This window comes from Elephantulus edwardii, unplaced genomic scaffold (assembly GCF_000299155.1).
Source record: "Elephantulus edwardii isolate Elephantulus edwardi_28Jun2011 unplaced genomic scaffold, EleEdw1.0 scaffold00034, whole genome shotgun sequence".
NCBI lineage: Eukaryota > Metazoa > Chordata > Mammalia > Macroscelidea > Macroscelididae > Elephantulus > Elephantulus edwardii.
The window spans coordinates 17641040-17663364 of record NW_006399784.1 but is presented as its reverse complement, the minus strand read 5'-3'; the positions used below and the strand labels follow the sequence as shown (position 1 = coordinate 17663364).

The window sequence follows — 22325 nt, the reverse complement described above, 5'->3', positions numbered from 1 at the left end:
TTTACAAAATTACTTGCCTTTTTATGTCGATGCCAGAACATAACAGGTATTCATTTAGGGGATTCTGAGCTAAACAGAGTACATTTTCTGTATTTGAAAATTTTAATTATAATTAAACTTAAGGCTCTTGAAGAGAAGTGATGTGAAACTAATTTTGAGATTATATTTATGTGGTGCTTTTCAACAGGTAGGATATTTTCTTATAGTGATTATCAAAAGGATCACTCAGCAGTTAGTCTTTTACTAATGTCTTCCCCCACACCCCCAGGTAGATACTTAGAGAATGCCTGCTCTGTCATTAATAAAGATGCTCACCCTCCTTGGGTGAAATATGAAGAACTATTTGTTTTGGACATTATGTGGTCCTTGGAAACAATTCTTAAAACATATTCTTCTTAATATAATCTTAAAACTTTTTTTTTAAATCATAGGGTGATTCTGAAGAAGATATGGAGGAGCAGTCTCAAGAACAGAGGTAAGGAAAAAAAATGGGTATGAATGCCTTCTTCTGAATTTTTCCTGTCTGCTTTGGATACCATCTCAAGTCTTGGTATAGTGTGTTTATATTTGAGTTTTTTGGTGTATCTTAATTATTATCTGCCTTACATCCCTTCCTTTGGTACTTGTGTTATGTAGTCTCTGTGGTACTAGAGAAGAATAATGAATATAGACTCCTGGAGAGGGTGAGACCAGGCTGCTCCTTGGAGGCAAGAATTCTGAAGCTTCATCTGACATGCTTTGGGCATGTTGCAAGGAGGGACCAGTCCTTGGAGAGGGACTTCATGCTTGGGAGGGAGGAGGGTCAGCGCAAGAAAGGAAGAACCTGGATGAGATGGATTGATTCAGTGACTGGGGTAGTGGGTGTAGGTGTGTCAGAGACAGTAAAGTTGGCATAGGATAGAGCAGGCTTCAGGGCTATTATACATAGGGTTGCTATGAGTTGCAAGCGACTCAACGGCACATAACAACAACAACTCTGTAGTAATTGCTACTTTATTTTAATGCAAGGCTACCTGGAAAACTGTCAGAAATACTCCCCTTCCATTCTGTTTGCTCCAGTGTTCCCTGTCTCCTTTCTCCTAGTTAGGACTATCTATTGAACATCAAGACACTATGCAAGGTTCTGGACATAAAACAATAATATGATTAGTGCTGTGTGTAGCGGGGGAATTAGTCATTACTGTACACAAAGTAATTTCACTTACGATAGAAGCTATCAAGAATAGTCCCTTGTGGTAAAGAGTAATAAGGTAAGGATGGTCAACTTAGGTCACCTTTGAGTGTTAACATTCTGGCTGAAGTCTGGAGGATGTATAGGAACAACAGTATAATAAACAGAGGAAGAGCATTTTGAGTAGAAGGGACAGCAGGTGCAAAGGTCCTGAGGCCAGATGCTCTGGCAGCAGTCCAAGAAAGTGGGGCAGGCCAGTTTGGTTTGTGGGATAGTGAAATGAAATAGGACTTTAGAGGTCGCAGTAAGGAGTTAGTTTTTCTTTAAGTGTGAATTGTTAAAGGATTTTAAGCAGTTATATTATTGTTATGTACCATTGAGTTGGGAAAAAACTCCAGTGGGTTTTTAGAGGCTGTAAATTGCATGGGATGTGATTACTCATCTTTCTCCTGTGGTGCAAGTGGTGTATTTGAACTGTGTAGCAAATAAAAAAATGGAAATTATATTTTTAAGAGAATTCTTGGATCTTAGGGACGTTTTTGCTGATTGCTGTGAAATAAAATATGTGGTCCAATGCAAGTTCACAGAGACTTTCAAAGTGGTATCTGGGTGTGGCTTTCATAGAATTAACTTCTAGATCCCAAATGACCTATGTCCTTTCTCTTAAAATCAGTTTGTGTGCTGTCATATTTTTTGCTTTTCCTTTCACTATCACGTGCACTTCTCTGCTTCATTAAAAGGTAGACAGACCTCTCACTCATCCCTGGTCCTGCTGTGTGCTTCATCTTGAGCAAACAAAAGGACACATTGAAATACTTGAGTACAAAGTGTTGAGAACTCTTGCCTAACAAAAGTTTTTAAAAGCTGATGGTTTTCAGTGAAAAATTTCGGTGATGGCTCAAGTAAGTCACATGGACTTGAACTTAATGCGTAGACACTGTGATTGTCAGAAAGAAAAAGAATTGCAAAATTTTAATTACTTTGGCCGTGGTGTCAGAAAGGACTATTCCCTAGTAAAGGACATCATGCTTGGGAGAAGGCCCTTGGACAAGGGCAGTTTTCAACAAGACGAACTCCTGCTCTGGCTGCAGTAACATTCTCAGCGTTCACAGGGCTGGAGTGGATGGCAGCTTGGATTGTGTATTCATCTGCTGTATGGAGAACTGTGAGTTGGAACTTCCTTTGTGGCACTTGATACCACCACCGTCAATCCATAGGTTTGTTTCAAAAGGCTTTGTACATAAAGCTGTGTGGGGGGCATCAAACAGAAGTTCAAAAAGGGGGGAAAGTGAAATATCGACCAATGAGGTGTCTTTTAAAAGTGGATGATGGTGACTATAATTTAGATGGCATTGGATGTATTTTGAAAAGTGAATTTTATTAGTATCAGTGTATCCTGTCTGCCACAAGTTAGATTCTTTCTAACCATTTTGACTGAAAGTGTAAAAATTTAAAATGTGGGACAGTTTAGACATAAGAGGTGGAGTTCAGAGTTTGTAGAAATCCTTTTTAGTAGTACGGACCAAAATACGGAGGGATGTGGGAATTTTTAAGAGTTATTTTGGGGGTACAGTAGATAGACTGTTTGTTGACATGGCTGTAGGGTGTTGAGAAAAAGAGGAGTCAAGGAGGACTTCGAGAACTTGGCTTGAGTGTCTGGGAGATTATGGAGCTTGTGATGGGAAAGGCTTTAGTGGGAGGGAAATCAGATCTCTGGTTGTTGCCTAGAAACCTTAGACTTGCTGTGACATGTTCCAAGTGGAAATGACAAGAAGGCAGTTGGTCTGTGAATGTGGCCTCCAGAAGGTGTGGCTCTGGGTTCAAATGTGTGCGCTTCACCCTCTAGGAGCCTTGTTGCAGCACCCTTTACATCCTACCATTTTGTAGCTTCAGTTCTCTTCTTACTAGTTAGAATAATTTTCCCCTGACAGAGAACTCTCTGTCAAATTCCAAGGTACTACGAGATTTTTATCTGGTTGTACAGTGGCTTAAGCTCATGCCTTCTAACAGAAAAGTAAATGGTTTAAACCCACCAGCAGCACTACAGGAGAGAAAAGAAGGTCAGCTTCTCGAAAGATTTACAGCATTGCTGTTGTTGTTGAGTGCTGTAAAGTCACATCTGACCCTTCGATGACTCTCCGGTGGGTTTTCAGAGGCAGGGGAGTAGGTTGCCCATCTTTCTCCTGCTGAGCAGCTGGTGGGTTCAAAGCCATGCCAAAAGCATGCCTTGGGATTACAGTGCAGCTTTTTACCACTAGGCCACCAGAGCTCCCTTACAGCATTGGTAACCCGGTTCACCAGCTCAGCTGTGTCTTACAGTGTGGCTGTGAGTTAGAATAGAGTCCATGGCAGTGGGTGGTTTCGTGTGGACTAGATTTCATCCTTACTCATCTTTGACACAGTGTTAGATTATTAGACTCTTGAGGTGTGGAACTGAAAGAGAAGGAAATGAATCAAGCATTTAGTGACTTTCAAACTTTCTGATAGTGACTTAATTTTCCTTTACAACTGTCTGTTTACATGTAGGTTTATCTTTGTATGTATGTGCATGTACTTGTTTATAAAGAGAAGAACTAAAATTTTACAGATTTGTATTGCCCTTAACATTTGAGAAGTACTTTTATTTTTAATTCCATTTTTTTATCATGCAAAAAAAAATGTTGGTTGCTGCCAACTAGATTGATTAAAAAACTCATTGATGGGTCAGAGTTCATAGTTTGATCAACTGTATGTTTTACCCCTCAGTTCTTTCCTTCTGAGGAGTCTTCGAGCCTCTTTTTCCTCGGCATTTTGGGATGGTAATCTAGCTTTTACATAGGAAAAACCAAGATCATAACATGAGTGTGATGTTGCTGACTGCAAAGCGGCTTCGTTTCCATTTTTTTAAAATGTGGATTCTGGAATTCTGTCCACAAGAATGACCTCTGTAACAATGTTCATTAATGGGTAAATTTCTGAACAAAAGTACTGCCTATCTACTGGTGCATAGTTGAAATTTCTTTAAATTTAATTTTTCAGTTGCTCCCCACATCCTAAAACCTGTATCCCCAATCTAACCTTAAGCAAAATGTAAGACAAACTCAAATTGAGGGTTTCCAACAGTGTGGACTCTTGGATATTTGTTTATGCTCTGGGTTATAATCCAAGACTATATTTGCCTTGTTATTTTAATGCCATGTGCTCTTAATCTTATTTATGACATTATTACTCTTTATATAGTTTCCAAGCATTTTTGTGATTTAAGCATTAATATTTCACAGTGCAACACTTAAATGTGGATAATGAGTACATTTTCTGTTAAAGAACTTGTAAGGAGAAGTAGTTGCTAATTTGAGACTGTAGAAAGGAACTTTACCGTGTAGACATAATCTCAGCATATTCTAGAAAAAGTATAGGTGGCACCGACATGTGTCGCTGGAGAGAAATTTAGATAGTGAAGAGGGTGCCCAAGGTGGGGCCTGAAATTAGGTAGTGAAGAGGATTGCCCAAGGTGGGGCCTGAACCTGGCTACTTAATTCTAGGGTTCAGGGTTCTAGAGCAGCTTACCTTTTATCTCAAAGCACAGTTTGGAAAAGCTTTCAGGATAATTGGCCTCATTGAAGTTTTTGTTTGTATTATCTTGACTTCATCTTCTGCAGATGCTATGTAATTGTATTTGGTTGAATGCCAGAAAAGCAATATTTGAAAAACTTTTCCCCTCCTCCGCTCCCCCATTTTTCTCCTGGGTGTTCTCAAATATCAGCAGTATTCTTTTCCTTTGCTGAGAAGGAAAGATTGCTGCTGGGGATTTGATGATGAGAGCACATGAGAGCAGACTGAAGCTCTTACTAGGATCAGAGGTACTTTGGGAAGCTAGTGGTTCTTTGTGTACATCTCTGATAAGCCTTATTTTATATATTTGTTAGATAATGGAAAGTTTAAGCCCTGGCAGAATATGAATAGTATGTTATTTTAGTGTTTTAATGTGCTTATAAAAATCCTAAAAACTGTCTCTGGCAAAGTCTGTGAAAAGGTGACTTTTTTACCCTCCTTGCTCAAACTGAGAAGGACCTGAAGCGTTTGCTGCAGATGGTCAAAGACTGCAGCCTTCAATATGGATTGAAGCTCAATTCCAAGAAAACAAAGATTATCACTACTGGGCTGTTTGGCAGCATCATAATAGATGGTGAAGAGATTGAGATTGTTCACAGCTTTAGTTTGCTTGGCTCTGCAATCAACACTCTTGGCACCAGCAGCCATGAAATTAAAAGACATATTACGATGGGAAAGTCTGCTGTCAGAGACCTCTCCAAAGTACTGAAGAGCAATGATGTCAGTCTGGAGACTAAGGTGCACCTGATACAGGCCATGGTCTTTGCATTTACTTGCTATGTATCAGAGAGCTGAACAATATCTAGAGATAATAGAAGGGAAATTGATGCTTTGGAGCTGTGGTTTTGGATATTGCATATACCATGGACTGCTAAGAGAACAAACAAATTCATCCTGGAGAGAGTGAAGCCAGTCTCCTCCTTGGAGGCAAGGATTCTGAAACTTTGTCTGACATACTTTGGACATGTTACAAGGAGGGACCAGTCCTAGAAGAGGGATGTCATGCTTGGAAGGGTGGAGGGACAGTGCAAGAGACAAAGACTTTTTATGAGATGGATTGATTTAGTGACTAGGGTAATGGGGTAGGTGTGTCAGAGACAATGAGATTGGCACAGGATAGAACAGGGCTTAGGGATGTTGTACATAGGGTCACTATGAGTTGCAGGCAACTCAACGGCACATAACAACAACAAAACATAGTAAAATTACTAATTAAGGGAGCTCTGGTGGCTTACAGGGTAAGGAGGAGGACTGCTGGAATCCACCAACTGCTCTGTGAGATGGGCCATCTCCTCCTGTGCTATTTACAGCCCCTGAAATCTCATTGGAGGGTCAGCTAAGAGTTTGTTCTGAATGAGAGAAAACACAATTCAAAGTAGGTCAAGGCTGATGTAAGCATCAGAAGTCAGTCTTGTTAACCTCCCAGGACCATACTGAAAGTTAGACTTAACAGATAATTCATAAGTTATTTAATCTTTAGGGATTTTCTTTTTGACAGTGTGAGGAGGAAGTTGGAACCCCCACGGGGAATGGAGCTACTTCCGACTTTTCTTTGTGTTCCTTCAGAAACTGAATGCCACGCTTTCAACACAACGCTAGGTTCCCTATCTCTTGATGGAGTCTTAAAACTTTTGGGCCCGAGTTTGCTCTCCCTCAGGTCCCACCATGGCTGCTTTTCTCTCCCTCCTCTCTCATCTCCCTTGTGAGATGCCCACAGAGTCTGCCTTTGAGTGTCCTGCAGATTTAGATTTAGTGCGTCCTGCCTTAGCTCCCAGGCTGCTCCGTCCCCTTCTGCCTCCACCAGCTGCTCTTCCTCCAGACAACAACTGCTGGTGAGTAGCTGTCATTGTTCGTTTGTCTGGCATAGCAATTGGGATGCTGCCATTGCCTTTGCACACTCTCGCACCCCCACAGTTTTGTCATGTTTATAGGGATCATTTTTAAATTATCTCCCTGTCTCCAATTTATAGCTTCCCTGACATGTTCACGTTTCCACCGGAGTGATGCATCTATAACATGCGTCATTTCCTCCATATTTCCTCTGAAAAATAGCTTTCTGTGGACCATGTCACCTTGAGGATCAAATCCCTGATTCCTCAGTGTAGCATGGTCTGCCTTGTGTGAGTCTGCAATGCTCACCTCTTCTTTCTTCCATCCATAATGATTCTTCCCTTTCCACCTTTGACTTGTTCTTTTTACCACAGCAGTCTTCTCTCTCTGACTGCCTCTCTCACGGGCCAGCTATCTTAGTGCAGATTCATGGGGTGTCCTGGCACTTAGCAACACATGACACTTAAATCCCTACATTCATGTACCACAATTCTTATCAGAGTAACATTACTCTTTTATTCTCCATTACCCAAACCTAAGATCTTGGATAAAAAACAAAACAAAACAAAGCACAAAACTTAGATAAAGAATTACAAAACTGGAGTGGGAATCGACATTTTAAAATTTGTCTTTTTTAAAAAAATTTTTATTTTATACTGATTTACTGTTTACAATTTAGTTTGCTTGGCTCCACAATCAACACTCTTGGCACCAGCAACCATGAAATTTTTTTAAAAACATATTGCGTTGGGAAAGTCTGCTGTCAGAGACCCTTCCAAAGTACTAAAGAGCAATGATGTCAGTCTGGAGACTTAAGATGCGCCTGGTATAGGCCATGGTCTTTGCAGTCACTTGCTGTGCATCAGAGAGCTAGACAGTGACTAGGGATGACAGGAGGAGAATTGATGCCTTTGAGCCTGTGGTGTTGGAGAAGAGTATTTATTGCATATACCATGAACTGCTAAGAGAACAAACAGGTTCATCCTGGAGAGGGTTAAATCAAGCTGCTCTTTGGAGGCAAGGATTCTGGAGCTTTGTGTGACATACTTTGGACATGTTGCAAGGTGGGACCAGTCCTTGGAGAGGGACATCATACTTGTGAGGGTGGAGGGACAGTGCAGGAGAGGAAGACCCTTGATGATATGGATTGATTCAGTGACTGGGGTAATGGGGTAGGTGTGTCAGAGATACTAAGATTGGCACAGGATAGAGCAAGGCTTAGGGCTTATACTTAGGGTTGCTATGAGTCACACCAAATAACAACTGATTTACTTACTTAGAAAGTTCATATACATTGTTTTTCACACCAGATCGTTCTCATTTCTTCTACCACACCTCCCTCTACTCATCAAATTGTGTGACCCTGTGATACCGCCCCCCCCCCCCATCCTCACCTCCTGCTCTTACCTGCTTCCCTTGGATCCTCATACACGTTTAACTAGTTATCTTTCTATATTTACAATAATTGTCAAATATCATTATATGGTATTTGTCCTTATGGGACTGAGTTAGTTCACTTAGCATAATGCTCTCCAGTCCCTCCCAAGTTAGGTAGTGATTTTCAAAATCATTGCGCCTGCATACTGTGTTGTATTTCATCGTGTGAATGTACCATAATTTCTGAATTCATTTGATTATAGTGGGACATTTGGGCTGCTTCTATGCTCTTGGGATGGTGAATAACACTGCTATGAATATTGGTGTACATATAGCTGTTTGTGCCTCAGTTCTCATTTTCTTGGGGTGTATTCCAAGGAGTGGAATAGCTGGGCCATATGGAATTTCTGTGTTCAGCTTTTTGAGGAAATGCCAAACTGCCTTTCAGAGTGGTTGTACCATTTTACAATCTCACCAACAGTGTATAAAGAGTTCCTACCTCTCCACATCCTCTCCAACACTTATTACTTGTTTTCCTGTTAAACTCTGCCACTGCTCCTGGGGTGAGATAGTATCATTGTGGTTTTGATTTTCATCTCTCTTATGGCCAGTGATTTTGAGCATTTCATCATGTATCTGTTAGCCATCCGAATATCTTCGTCTGTGAAAAGTCTTCCCATGTCTTTTGCCCATTTAGTAATTGTTTTATCAATCTTTTTCTTGTGGATGTCCTGTAGTATTTTGTAAACTTTAGATATGAAACCATTGTTTGAAGTAGTATTGCCAAATTTTCCTCCCCAATCAGTAGGTTTTGTCTTTTATGCTTCTTTTTATATCCAAGTTATAAAAATATATTTGCCATTGAAATAATATTCCTGGTTTTAGCTGTATTAAAGGTTGTGGTTTTTAACATCTTTAATCTTTTTTTCTTCTTCTTCTTTCTGGTTGTGTAGCATTGAATCAGATCCTACTGGCACAGGAGGAGATTGCCTCCTTCTCCAGCATAGCACCTAGTGGATTCAAACCATGCATCTTTGGTATTGCAGCTCAACTTCTTGCTACTAGGCCATCAGAGCTCCCTTTAGAGGTTGTGATTTTTAAATTGTGTTACTGCAGGAGGTGTGTTCTTGAAGAGAATGGGCCCGTCCCTTGATCCTTCTGTGCTCATGGCATCATTAGCATTGTGTGGGCCTGATAGGTATACAGAGTGAAGGAATTCCATTGTGTCTTCATGGAGATAGAAGTGGAAAGTGAATTTTCTTTGTGCAATTTATCTTCTAGTTTGGTTATTTTTCTTAACATAAAACTCTTAGTAAGGCTTCTTAATCTGTATTAAAATTGTCTTCAAATCATAAAACTCTTTTTTTATGGTTTTTGGTTTTAAAATGGTTAACAAAGCTTTTAAACACTTTATAATTATTTAACCCTCAATTAAAGCAAATTACAATAACAGTGAGTGAACAGTAGGGTCATAATCCTGATTTTGATTCTCAGTGAAATTTTACTTTATCTAGATACTTTTTTTTTAACAATTTCTAGAATGATTAGAATTTCGCATTTTACTTTGGAAAAATATTTGAACCTTTGATAATTCAAGATCTCTTTTAAAGAGATTGAAGGTCTTTTGCGGTTGGGGACGGGGTTGATTACTATATATAATTACATTGACTCCAGCACCAGAGCCTCCATGTTCATGTCAGTCTATACATTTTAAAGATTTACTTTGAGAAAAGTGCTTTAATCTTAAAAGTTAAACATCATGCAGGCTTTTATTCCATAAGAGCCTTGGTGGCTTGACTGATAATTTGTTGCAGTCAAAATACTTAACCATAGGATAACTCCATGGAATTCGTTCAGACAGATGTGTGTCCAAACAATGAACTAAGCCAACTATTCAACCCAGGAAGGACTTGCCGAGGGAAATTGCACCATGGTGAAAGGATAAATAAAAGATGTCTGAGAAATTTATTTCATGCAAGAGGAAAATGCCACTGTGGTTGGAGAGAGATTTGCGTGTTTGACTTCTGTCATCAGGAAAGCTTATGTTTATGGATAAGGTGCCATTTGGATTGCTTAAAAAACCAAGCAGACAAAAACCAAACCCACTGCAGTTGAGTTGGTCATGAATGATAGTCATCCACAGTTGAGTTTCAGAGGCAAAAATCTTGGGAGGAGATAGAACAGCTTTCTCTTGAGAAGTAGTTGGTGGATATGAACCCCCAACCTTTCAGTTAGCAACCATATTTATTCACTAGGAATTGTGCTTTGGATCGCTCATTACTTGCCTTCATCGGTCAATAAGGAAAACGGTACCTTCTTAGATGATTCCCACAGTCTCACCATTAGTATCAATTAATTCCATGAAGCTGTTCTAGATGGGTTGTGACACCAACACTTAAAAAAAGATGGTGGAGCTTACAACTTAACGTTCTAAAGAGAACTTTAATTTCCCAAGGCAAGGCTCACGCTCTGTCTAGGAACACCAGTATTAAGATAATTGGGATCTCTTGGGAGCTTGTTACTCTAGTTTGAAATGAATTGTCATTAAATTATTAGCAAGTTGTTAAGTCTTTTACCATTGAAGCATGGCTCTAGAGGAATAGTGACTTTCTCCTAATAAATGTAACCAAAGAATGTTGTCACTTTACAAATAATTAATTGCCTTAATCTAGATGTTATTTCCTAAGACGTTATGAAGCTCAATGAATACTTTCTTTTAATTTTTTTAAATTATTTTGTACCATCAAATCGGATCTGACTGGTATACAGGAGGAGATTGCCCCTCCTTCTCCAGCAGAGCATCTGGTGGATTTGAATAGCTTGACTCTGGGATTGCAGTGCAACTTCTTGCCGCTAGGCCACCAGAGCTCCCTAAGCTCAGTGAATACTTTCTTTTAAATCTTTGTTTTATTGCCTTTATAACTGATTTATAAAAGACAAGTTTTGTTTATTATAGTTTTACTGAAGTAGGAGGGATGTAGTGTTTATCTTTTTAAACATGATGGTTCTTTGAAATGTCACAAAAACTGATTTTTAATTACTGTTAAATTGCTCACTAAGTCTTCCCACCAGACCACATCTCCTAGTAAATTCCATGCTCTCAGAAGCTTGTCGTTATTGTTGTTAGGTGCTGTCAAGTCTAGTGTACACCGAAGTTTAGTTATGCTTAATCTCTTAACACTGTTTAATCTATGTTTGGGAGTGCTGTGGAATAGACCCAGCATCTCTTACGGCACTGAGAGAACATGTCTTATGGTGCCAGGTTTGCCTTTTTCCTTTCTCGTGTTCCTTTTTTTTACCAGTCTGTTCATGTGTTTCATTCAGAAGACATTCTCCCATGGCTGTTGTGCTAAAAGTAAATATCTCCTATTGCAGAGATGATTTGCTGTCTCCGAAATGTTCACAGGAACCCACTGCTGCTCTTGAAGGTTGTTTCCAGAGAACAGCTCCAGTAAAAGCAAAAGACGGGTTGTGGCCTCCCCAGCTGACTTTGTGAAAATGTAGATAGTAAATAATTGATCATACCAACATTATGCAACAATTGCTTTCAGAGTTGTACTTACCTTGTGGATGTTGATTCCTGTAGTTGTCACTAAATGATTTATTCTAGGTGGAGTTCAATTTAAATAACAATTCAAACAATGTTCCACTCAGTGCTTTCGGCAGACCTGCTGTGTGTGGTAAGAATTTTTTGTGAAGTGAATCTTCTGGGATCAAAGTTAATTTTTCTTTCCTCAAGCCAGGCCATGTTAATCCACTGACTCTATTAAAAATTGCATTGAAGTCATTACCCTTTATCTTAACAGTCTCTAACGTACTCTTATGTGGAGTATCCTTAAACAATCATACATATGTGTTGGTATTATCATTTTCTAAAAAAGTTAAAGCATTTCTAGATTTTGAACTATGACACAGCAGAGCTGGTTTCTAATCCTCTGTAGGTTGTTTTCTTGTATATGAAATGAATGTGGTTGTGAACTCCCTTTCTAATGAGACAGTCTTTTTTCTGTAGAAAGAGACTAAGTCTAGAACTGATGTGGAGAAGCTACTGAATATACACTAGAGTGAAAAGGTCCTTAGCAAACTTTTGAGGAGAGAGTGAGCTTGCCTCTTAAAAGGAAGTTTATATTCTAAACTTCCTAGAGTTGGATTTAACTGAAAAGTTGGCCTTTCAAGCCCACCCTAATACACCTTGAAAGAAACACTTGTTAATCTGCTTTCAAGCAATGAGCCATTGAAAACCCTTTGGAGCATAGTTCTACTAGGATGTGCATGGTGTTGATGTGAGTCAGAATTGACCCGGGGGCATCTGGTGTGCTAGATAGATTTATTTGGTTTCACAGTCTTCCTAAGTTTTGACCATCCACTGGCATTTGGTTATGTAGATTTTGAGGCACCCTGGAAAATTCAAATGAAGAATTTTAAGATTCCTTTGTTGAATACATGCCATTGTAATGAAGTGCTGAGAGGTTGCCTTTAGTCCTCAATTTGCTATCTTGTTAGCTTGCTTTGCTTTGTGATTAAATATTTTCAGTTCAGGTAACAGAAAACCCTGACTCAACCAGCTTAGACAATAAAAGTTGTATTATGTCACCTAATGAGAAGCCGGGAGGCAGGGTGGTTCCAGGGTTGCTTTATTCAGCAGAGAAGCTTCATCCAGGGGGCCAGGTTCTTCCTGTTTGTCTTTTGTGCTGTGTGTTCAGGGTGCTGCCTGCTTCCGGGCAGCAGTGGCCTTAGAGCCTTGGGACCATCCAAGATAGGTTCAAGGGACCTTCTCTCAGTAACACTCCTGAACCTAACTCCCCTTGTATCTCTTCACCGGACAAAAATGGTTCCCCTGTGACACCTGATGGGACTCTGGTGGTTGGTAAGAAAACTGCTCTGTAATCCTGAAGGCACGTGGTACAAATCTGCCAGCTGCTCCACGGGAGAAGGATGGGCAGTCTCCTCCAGTGCTGTTAACTGCTTCTGCAAATCTGCTGAAGCGTCAACTGTGGGTCAGTTCTGATTCAGTGGTACACAACAACAACAGCTTCCCTTGAAGAGGGCCCTGGTGGCATAATTCATTATGTTATACAGCTAACTGAAAGCTCTTTAGTGTGAATCCGGGTGTCGGGTGTCTACAAGCTGCTCCACAGCAGCTTGTTGAGAGTAACAGTTTTAGCTTGTTGGCTCCACTGTCAATACTCTTGGTATGAGCAGCCAGACAATCAAAAGATGAACTGCAGTGGAAAAATCTGCTGCCAGGGAATTCTCCAGAGTACTGAAGAGCAACAGTGTTAGTCTAGAGACTAAGGTGCACACTATCCAGGCCGTGGTCTTCACACTTACTTGCTATGCATCAGAGATCTGGAAAGTGACTAAGGATGACAGAAGAAGAGTTGTAGTGTTGGAGAAGAGTATAGAACATACCACGAACTTCCAAGAGAGTTAACAGGTCTGTTATACAGAGAGTGAAACCAAGCTTCTCCTTGGAGGCAAGGATTTTGAAACTCCGTCTCTCATACTTTGAGCGTGTTGCCAGGAAGGCCCAGTCCTTGGAGAAGGACATCATCTTAGGAGGGTGGAGAGACAGCACAGGAGAGGAAGACCCTGGATGAGATGAATTGACTCAGTGACTAGGGTAATGGAGGCAGGTGTTTCAGGGACAATGAAATTGGCTCAAGAGAGAGCAGGGTTCAGAGCTGTTGGATGTAGGGTCATTATGAATCGGAGTTGACTTGATGGCATATAACAATAGCTCCTCTAAAGATTTACAACCTCAAGACCCTGATGGAAGATCACCTCAATTCAGAATTGACTCAATAATGGTGGATTTGGTTTGGCATTCACCTTGAGAAGGAGCTCTGGCTGGTTCTGAGCACAGCTGCTAACTGAAATTTGGTGTTGCATCTACCCATTCATTGGCTCTGAAGAGTTAAGACCCAATGATCTACTTCAGTAATGTAGCTTAGGAAGCCCTACAGAGCACTTCTTCTCTGTCACATGGGGTCACTGTGAGTCGGAAGTGACATGATTGTACCAGTCCCCGCTGAGGGAGTGATGGACCACCCTCATTTATCTTGCCCACAGCGGTGACCCCTGTCACAGCCAGAGTAGGAGAAGGAAAAATGGCTGCTGGGCACGCTAGCATGACAGCATGCTGCGCTGAATTAGTCAGTGGAGCTAAGTTAGGGATGAGAGGTCTGGGCAGCTGTCTCAGAGGAGTCCCTGGGCCTGCAAACTCAGCATCTCCTGGGAACTTGTTAGACAAGTGGGTTCTCAGACTCCACCCAGTCCTACTGAATGAGAAGCCCTAGGAGAGCAGCCCAGCGGTCGTTTTCGTGAGCCCTCCAGCTGATTGGGATACACCCAAGAAATCACACTTCACAATAAAAAACCTCTTCAGAGTTAGTTATTTTTTTTTTTATTTTGTTGTTGAAAACGTTCAGCAGTTTGCCCATGTACAATTCACTGACAAGGATTCCGATTTTCCAATTATGCAGCCTGCCATGCTCATCCCCTTGCCCAATTCCTCCTCCACTCTTAGTGTGAAATCACTGCCCTTTAAGTGTCAAAACATATTTTTATTGAAGTTTGGTAATAAGAGGCAGAAAAGGTCTTCTAGATCAAACATTGATGTGGAAGTTGGAAGAGGAGGTTGTTTTTCAAAAGGCTTGCTTAGAAACACTTTTTCAAAAGGCTTGCTTAGAAACACTGCCTTGCATTGTAGCAGATTTGGGGTATATACACATTCTCTTCGTATGGAATCAAGTTTCAGCTCACAGATCCACTTTCTCTGAAAGAGTTTTGTCAGAGGTTATTTAGAGAGGGGTTCTGGCCTCAGCTTTGGGGTCCAGCCATCCCCAGCACGTCTGGTAAGCAGGTGGGTTAGGCCACCACCAGCCAGTTTCCACGACTGAATTGGGAAACTTTCTCAGGGAGAATTCATTCATTTTAAGGGAAGTGAGTCTGGCAGGAAACCTTGGCTCAGTAACAAAAAGTCTCAGTTATTGGATGGGAGTGGCCATTCACAGTACAGGATGGTGTGTATACTCAGATAGGTCTGTCTCCTGGCCCAGCCCCCTGTGGACGCAGGGCTGGCTGTGTGTGTCTCTCTGTGTGTATGTGTGTAGGTAGGAAAAGTTATGGAAGTATGAGGAAGTGGAGAAGTAAGTAAAAACTTAAAGAAGTGTGACTAAAAATTCTGCCAGAAACTTGGGTGGGTGGAAGCCGCTCAGGCACCTCCCACCCTGAGGGGACTGCTGTGCTCTGTCTTTCCATCCCACTTGGCAGCAGGGCCCCCCAGTGTGGGTGTCCTGAAGCAGACATGGTGGAGGAAGCAGCTGGAGGGTGGGGTGGGGCCCTGAGGAGGCTGCTGGAGAAGGCGCAGCAGTAAGAGGCTAAGCCTCCCAGGCTGGCCTTTCTTTGTGGTATGCACAGAGCACTCATCCACTGAAAAGAGGAGGGAGCCCGAGTTTCCCTGTGGTAACGAGGGCGTCATTTGTGAGCTCTTGGGAGGGACCATCCACTCACCTGCCCTCCCTGTGCTCTCTTAAACTTAAGAGCTGCTGCAGCTTTGCATTCTGGGTCCTCCAGTAGCAGCGACCAGATTTCTGAGCAGCATGGTGCATGAGCCTGGGTCGTTGGGGTAATGGATTTTTCTTTCTTTTTTTTTTTTTTTGTGTGTGTACTGTCAAATTGGATCTTACTTGTACAGGAGGAGACTGTCCCTCCTTCTATAGCAGAGCATCTGGTAGATTGGAACTTCACATCTCTGGGATTGCAGTGCAACTTCTTGCCACTAGGCCACCAGAGCTCCCTAGGATTTTTATTTCTTCAGTTATTTCTGAGCGTGTCTGTTCTTACTGATGTCTAGGGGAAAATTTTACTATTTAAAAAAAAAAAGAAATTTACTTACATAATCTGAGCATTCAGGGCAAGTATTTTTGTGTGTGTGTTGTGGGAAATCGGTGGGAAGTTTTAAGTTTTGTTTTTTTTTTTTTTGAAAGACTATTTCAATATATCCTGAAGCTTCATGAGCAAATAAGTAAAACCATGAAATCAAACCACACTCCTTTGATTAGAAGTCAGATAAATACAGCTACTGAAACTGCGGACAGGCTGAGTATGTTGTGGTGTGAGTGTGAGTGTGAGTGATTATTTTAGATTACCAGTGTAAAGTTAGGGACTGTATGTGTAGGGGTTGACGCACTTGCTGAAGCAGGTCCCCTTGGGCCCTTCATTGGCTGTGGTGAGAGAAGCCTTTGTTGTTTGCTGTGAAATGCTGAAATCAAGACGGGGCTCGTTCTGTGCATTTTAACGTAGACCATTCTTTCTTGTGAAGATTTCATATTTTAATTAGCATTATCCAGACACAAAGTTGCGCAGCTCGTAAGGACCGACTGCTGTTGGTGTGAATTTTTATACTTCATCCGTAAGTCAACTTCCAGGTAGATAAATGTCACACCCAAATTGCCTGCTAGCCTGACTTTCATGTAACTTAATTAGTAGATTCATGTTTTGGGAAAATCTGATCTGTGATCCTGAAATTGGTTACAGTTGGCGGAACTTGTGGGTAATTAGGTGACTTGTGGAGTCCTTAGAGAGCTGGGATAATTTGAGGTTGAAATGTGAGAATGAGAAGGAGAAAGCTTTCGTTCTCTGGTCCTTAATCTCTTAATCCATTTAACCTGGGTTGTAAATTTAAGCCTCATTTTTAATTTGAAAGTATGTTTAGGTAATTGGGGAGGGTTTTCATTTATTCACCACATTTAGTCCATGGTTGAGAGAGGAAAGTTATCCCAAATGGCTTGTTTGGGCAAACTTCTTAACATTATTGTAGCTCCATGGAGGTTACCTTGTCTCACACTGGAGATCAGAATTCTAGATATGAAAAATTAACCTAGAACCCAAACAAATACCACAGAAACATGGAACTCCATTTAGAGCCCTGCCCAGACCCCAAACAAATACCACAGAAACATCGAACTCCATTTAGAGCCCTGCCCAGACATGGGTTTTGTCCTGGCCAGGTTACTTGTAGGTGCCGTCCAGTCAACTGCAACTCATAGTGATCCTGTGAACAACAGATCAGAACCAGGTCCTGTTCTGAAAGATTCTCACAATCTCTGTCATGCTCAAATCCATTGTTGGCAGTTACTGTGTCTGCTAGCCTGTCTTATTGAGGGTCTTCCTCTATCTCACGTTCACTGACCCTCCACTTTTCCCAGCATACCCAAGTTAACGTGAGATGAAATGGCACCGTGTTTGCCTCTGAGGAACACCTTGGATGCCCTTCTCCAAGACAAATTTGTTTCTTCTTTTGGCAGTCCATGGGATATCTGATGCTCTTTGCCAAGACCACAATTCAGAGACTTCTTTGTTTTTGATTCTTCTCTTGGTTTTCATTGACCAGGTTTAGAATATATTATTTGGGCTTCTGGAGGTAAGTCTGGTGGGCAAGGAGCTGCACAGCCAACCCCAAGGCAGGCAGTTTGAATCCATCAACCACTCCAAGGGATAAAGAAGGCTTATTACCTTCTATGCAATTTAAAGCCTCTGAAAACTCCTTGGTGGGTTGGCTATGAGTTGATTCTGGTCCATGATACTGACTTTTAGTTGTTTCTTTTTTTAATATACTCTTGTTTATTGAATCATTATTTACAAGAACAAAGAGGTGAAAACCACCCTGATAGATTCATCAGTGGATGAATGGCAAAAGAGACTGGTGCTTTCACACAGTGTAGTATTAAGTATCATTAAAATATGATCGCCAGTGTTCACTTCGACAGGAAATATACTAATATTGGAATGATGCAGAGAAGATTAGCATGGTCCCTGTGCAAGGAGGACATGCAAATTCACAAATAGTTACATATTTTTCTGCCTAAGACCATTATTGAAAGAACAGGATAACCAGTACATTGTGTATAGATATCCAAAGACGCAAAAGGAGCAAATGGCGTGCTGAGGGTAGAGGGGGCAGAAATCACAGGGTCACAGTGTTTGGTGGGTGGAGGGAGGGAGAAAAAAAAGAAGCCAACAGTGTTCATGAATGAAGTACAGTATAAACAAATTAATTGTGTGCAAACCAATAAAAAAATTAAAAAAGAAAAAATGATTAAGAATTTGTGAAATGTTGCACAGCATGGATGAGTCTAAAACAAATTATGCCAGTGACACAAGTCAGTCATAAAAAGGCAATTAAACACCATTATAAACACTAAGGAAAAGTTTCACATAGAATTAATCTTGGAGGTTCAACAAGAATGAGAAGGGAGAGGATTTTCATTTTTAAATAAAAGCACAGTAGAACTGAGCTTTTAATTTTCTTTTTATGTCTGCTTTTAAATTGAGTATAAAAGGACAAATTAGAGAAGAGGGACACCCCGGGAGAACTGAACCCCTGTGATAGTGACTTAGAGAAGAGAAGGGGAAGAAGATGGGAAGCAGAGAGGAGAAAAAAATAGCTAGAAAACATAAATTTTAACATTATTCTCCCCTCCCCTACTTTGTAGGTTTGAACAGTAGATGATGATGATGGATGTTAATTGTGTGAAATTTAACCCACTAGTTCTGTGTTTCTGTATTTTCAGTGAGCCAGGTCATATTTACAATCTCTCTAGTCCTTTTTGTATTTAATAAAAATTAGTTTTATTGAGAAAAGTATGTTTAGAAAGGAAAACCAAAGGCAGTTGCTTTAGACTTGAATCCTACTTAGGTGAACAGAATTGATTATCACTGAAAACTTTCAGGAGTCCCATGTAAGGGGAACCAATGGCAATGAATGAGGAAGTAGAAGCTACAATTGAAGGCACTGGCAAAAAAAAAATAAGGCCCTAGGAATCGATGGGAAACCAATTGACTTGTTTGAATTAACAGATGCAGCCTTAGATGTACTCACCAGTCTATGCCAGGAAATTTGGAAATTTGTCTGGCCAATGGAATTGTTCCCATTATCAGAAAAGGTGATCCAACAGAATGTGGAAATTATCAAACTAAATATCAGATGCAAGCAAAATACTGCTGAAAATCAGTCAAAAATGGCTAAAATAGTACACAGATAGGAAACTGCCAGAAGTGCAGGCAGGATTTAGAAGAGGCTGTGGAACCAGGGTTATCACTGCTGATGTCAGATTTATCAGAAGAATGTCTATTTGTGCTTTATTGACTATGCAAAAGAATTTGACTGTATGTATCATAAGAAGTTATGGCTAACATTGAGAAGAATGGGAATCCCAGCACTTAACTGAGCATATGTGAAACCTATATTTATACCGGAGGCTGTTGTATGAACAGAGCAAGGGAACACTACATGGATTCAATTAATATGGAAAGGAGAGTGTCAGGGTTGTATTTTCTCTTCATACGTATTCAGTCTGTATGCTGAGCAAATTTTCAAGAAGCTGGAGGGAGACTCATCAATAATCTGTCTTACACAGATGATACAACCTTGCTTGCTGGGAGTGAGGAGGACTTTAAGTACTTGTTACAGGAAGAACCAAGAATACAGCCTTCAGTATGGATTGTATCTCAGTGTCAAGACAAACATTCTTACCATTGGACATCATGATAGATGGAGGAAAGATTGAAATTGCCAACAACACTCTTGATACCAGCAGTCAGGCAATCAGGAGACGTATTGCATTAGGAAAGTCTGCAGTTAGAGACCTCTCCAAATTATTGAGGAATAATAATGTCAGTTTGAGGAATAAAGTGCTTCTGATTTAGGCCATGGCCTTTCTGATCACCTGCTATGCATCTGAAAGCTGGACAGTAAATAAGGATTGTTGTTGTTGTTAAGTGCCGTCGACTCGCCTGCGACTCATAGCGACCCTATCTATGTACAACAGCCCTAAACTCCGCTCTGTCCTGTGCCAATCGCACTGTCTCCGACAGTCTCATCCCAATTATCCCAGTCACTGAATCAGTCCACCTCATAGAGGGCCTTCCTCTCCTGCGCTGTCCCTCCACCCTCCCAAGCATGATGTCCCTCTCTAAGGACCGGTCTCTCCTCACAACATGTCCAAAGTATGTTAGACGGAGCCTCAGAATCCTTGCCTCCAAGGAGCCACCCGGTTTAACCCTTTCCAGGACAAATCTGTTTGTTTTCCTAGCAGTCCATGGTATTCTCAATACTCTTCTCCAGCACCACAGCTCAAAGGCATCAATTCTCCTTCTATCCTCCTTGGTCGTTGTCCAACTCTCTGATGCATAACAAGTGATTGCGAAGACCATAGCCTGTATCAGACGCACCTTAGTCTCCAGAGAGACACCATTGCTCTTCAGTGCTTTGGAAAGGTCCTAGTGTCCAGAGAGACACCATTGCTCTTCAGTACTTTGGAAAGGTCCCTAACAGCAGACTGTCCCGTGGCAATGCGCCTTTTAATTTCCTGGCTGCTGGTGCCAAGACTGTTGACTATGGAGCCAAGCAAACTAAAGCTGTGTACAGTCTCAGTCTCTTCACCATCCATCCTGATGCTGCGGCCCTTGGGCCAAGAAAAGCCTATCTACACACCTGTTCTACAGGATGCATCACCTTTACTCGGGAAACATTACGACTAAACTTCAGAGACATTGATCCCAACATAAGGAACTACCATCAGCTGATGTGTTTGGAATCACAGAAACCATGGAAGCCTTATATATGTTATTAGATGGAGGGCTGTGGTCAAAGAGAGATAGATGTGAAGGGAGGGGGTAGAAGTGGATGGGTATCCTGGTGGATGGTGGAGCAGGGAAATAAGTGGGTAAAGACGCGTGTGAGAAAGGCAGGGACAACACTGACACTAAAGTTAACGCCACAATAAGGGATATACCTTTAACATGCTGGTCTGTCTGATACTTCTCTAAATCTGAACATTCACATTAAGACAGACTAGGAAGAAGGATTGGCCATCCATTTCTGAAATAGCAGGCCTCTGAAAACCCTATGTACAAATAAGGATCACAGAAGAAAAAATGATGCCTTTGAGTTGTAGTGTTGGAGAAGAACACGGAACATCCTGTGGACGGCCAAAAGAACAAACAGGTATGTCCTGGAGAGGGTGCTGCCAGAGTGCTCTTTGGAGGCAAGAATGATGAGGCTGTGCCTCACATACTTTGGACATGTTGCCAGGAGGGGCTCTTCCTAGGAGAAGGACATGATGCTGGGAAGGGTGGAGGTCATGTAAGGAGAGGAGGACCCCCAACCAGGTGGATTGACACTGTGACTGCTGCAGTGGGTTCTTATGTGTCAGGAAGTGTGAAGATGGCACAGGATAGGGTTCAGATGGTCTCTGAGTCTTACTCACCTCTATAGGACCCAACAAGAATTTAACATTTGAGGGAGCTGTAGTGGCTGTAGGATAAAAAGTTGCGCAGCCAACTCAGAGGCAAATGGTTTGAATCCACCAGCTACTTCTCAGGAGGAAAATAGGCAGTGTTATGTTTTGTGATTTACAGCCTCTGAAAACCTGCTGGAGGGGCAGCCGTGAGTTGGTTCTGACTTGATGGCATACAACAACAGTGTTTATTGAGGGAGCTCTGGTGACGTAGTCCATAGGGAGTTGTATTGCTTACCCAAAGGTAGAGCCTCTTGGACAGTTCCTAGGGAGGAAGATGGGCCATCGCGTCTGTGCAAATTACAGCTTCCCAGGAAACTGCTGTAGGGTCAAAGAGTTGTTTTTAATTCAACGCTAAAGAGTTTGACTTTTAAGTGTTTATTAGGGAGTTCTGGTGGCATGTTCTGTGGTGTGTTGTACTGCTAGCCGAAAGGCCACGTATTTCTGGTCATTTGAATCCCCAGCAGCTCCCTGAGAGGATGATGGGCTGTCTCTGTGACAGCCTTTGCAACTTAGTGGAGGGTTAATTGGAGTCTGGATTGAGTAGGTGGTGTTGAGAGTGTGTGTGCTGAGTGTGTGTTGAATGTGTGTGTTGAGGCTCACATGTGAAGTGACTGCCCTACACTTTCCATGTCTTCACCTCTCACTGTCCCCCTGGAGGGGATGTGCAAGCGCCCTTGACCAATGGGAAGATTTGTGGTTCCAAAAGAAAGGCCTGGTGCCCTTCTGAGGAACCAGCCACCAAAAACCCTGGAGCAGTTTCACTCTGACACATGGAGTGGCTGTGATCTGGAGTCAACTTCTTGATAATTCATTTCTCAGTTCTTTTGCCACAGCCGGGAAATGTTAGCTGAGACTGGAGACCCACTGTCAGGACAGCAGACTTGGAGTTTCTGGAATTTACAGGCATAGTGGTAACTGAAGGTTTTAGAAAGTTCTCGTTTGTTCTCACTTCTTTCTGTAGTCTCTCTTGATCTGTGAGGAGAACAAACAAACAAACACAAAAAAGCAAGATGGAATTGTTTAATTTATTAAATACATATATTATTGAT

General features: G+C 41.5%; 1 protein-coding gene across 2 annotated transcripts in view; it reads left to right on the top strand.

Annotated features, from left to right (window-relative positions):
- Positions 1 to 22325, top strand: part of KIAA0922 (KIAA0922 ortholog) — a 221679-nt gene that overhangs the window by 11753 nt on the left and 187601 nt on the right. For both annotated transcript variants that reach the window (XR_438858.1, XM_006884462.1), the window contains exon 3: positions 432 to 475. Coding sequence is in view for 1 of the 2 variants with exons in the window: in XM_006884462.1 (XP_006884524.1) it covers positions 432 to 475 (44 nt within the window). In the remaining variant the exon portion in view is untranslated. The remainder of the gene's footprint in view (positions 1 to 431; positions 476 to 22325) is intronic.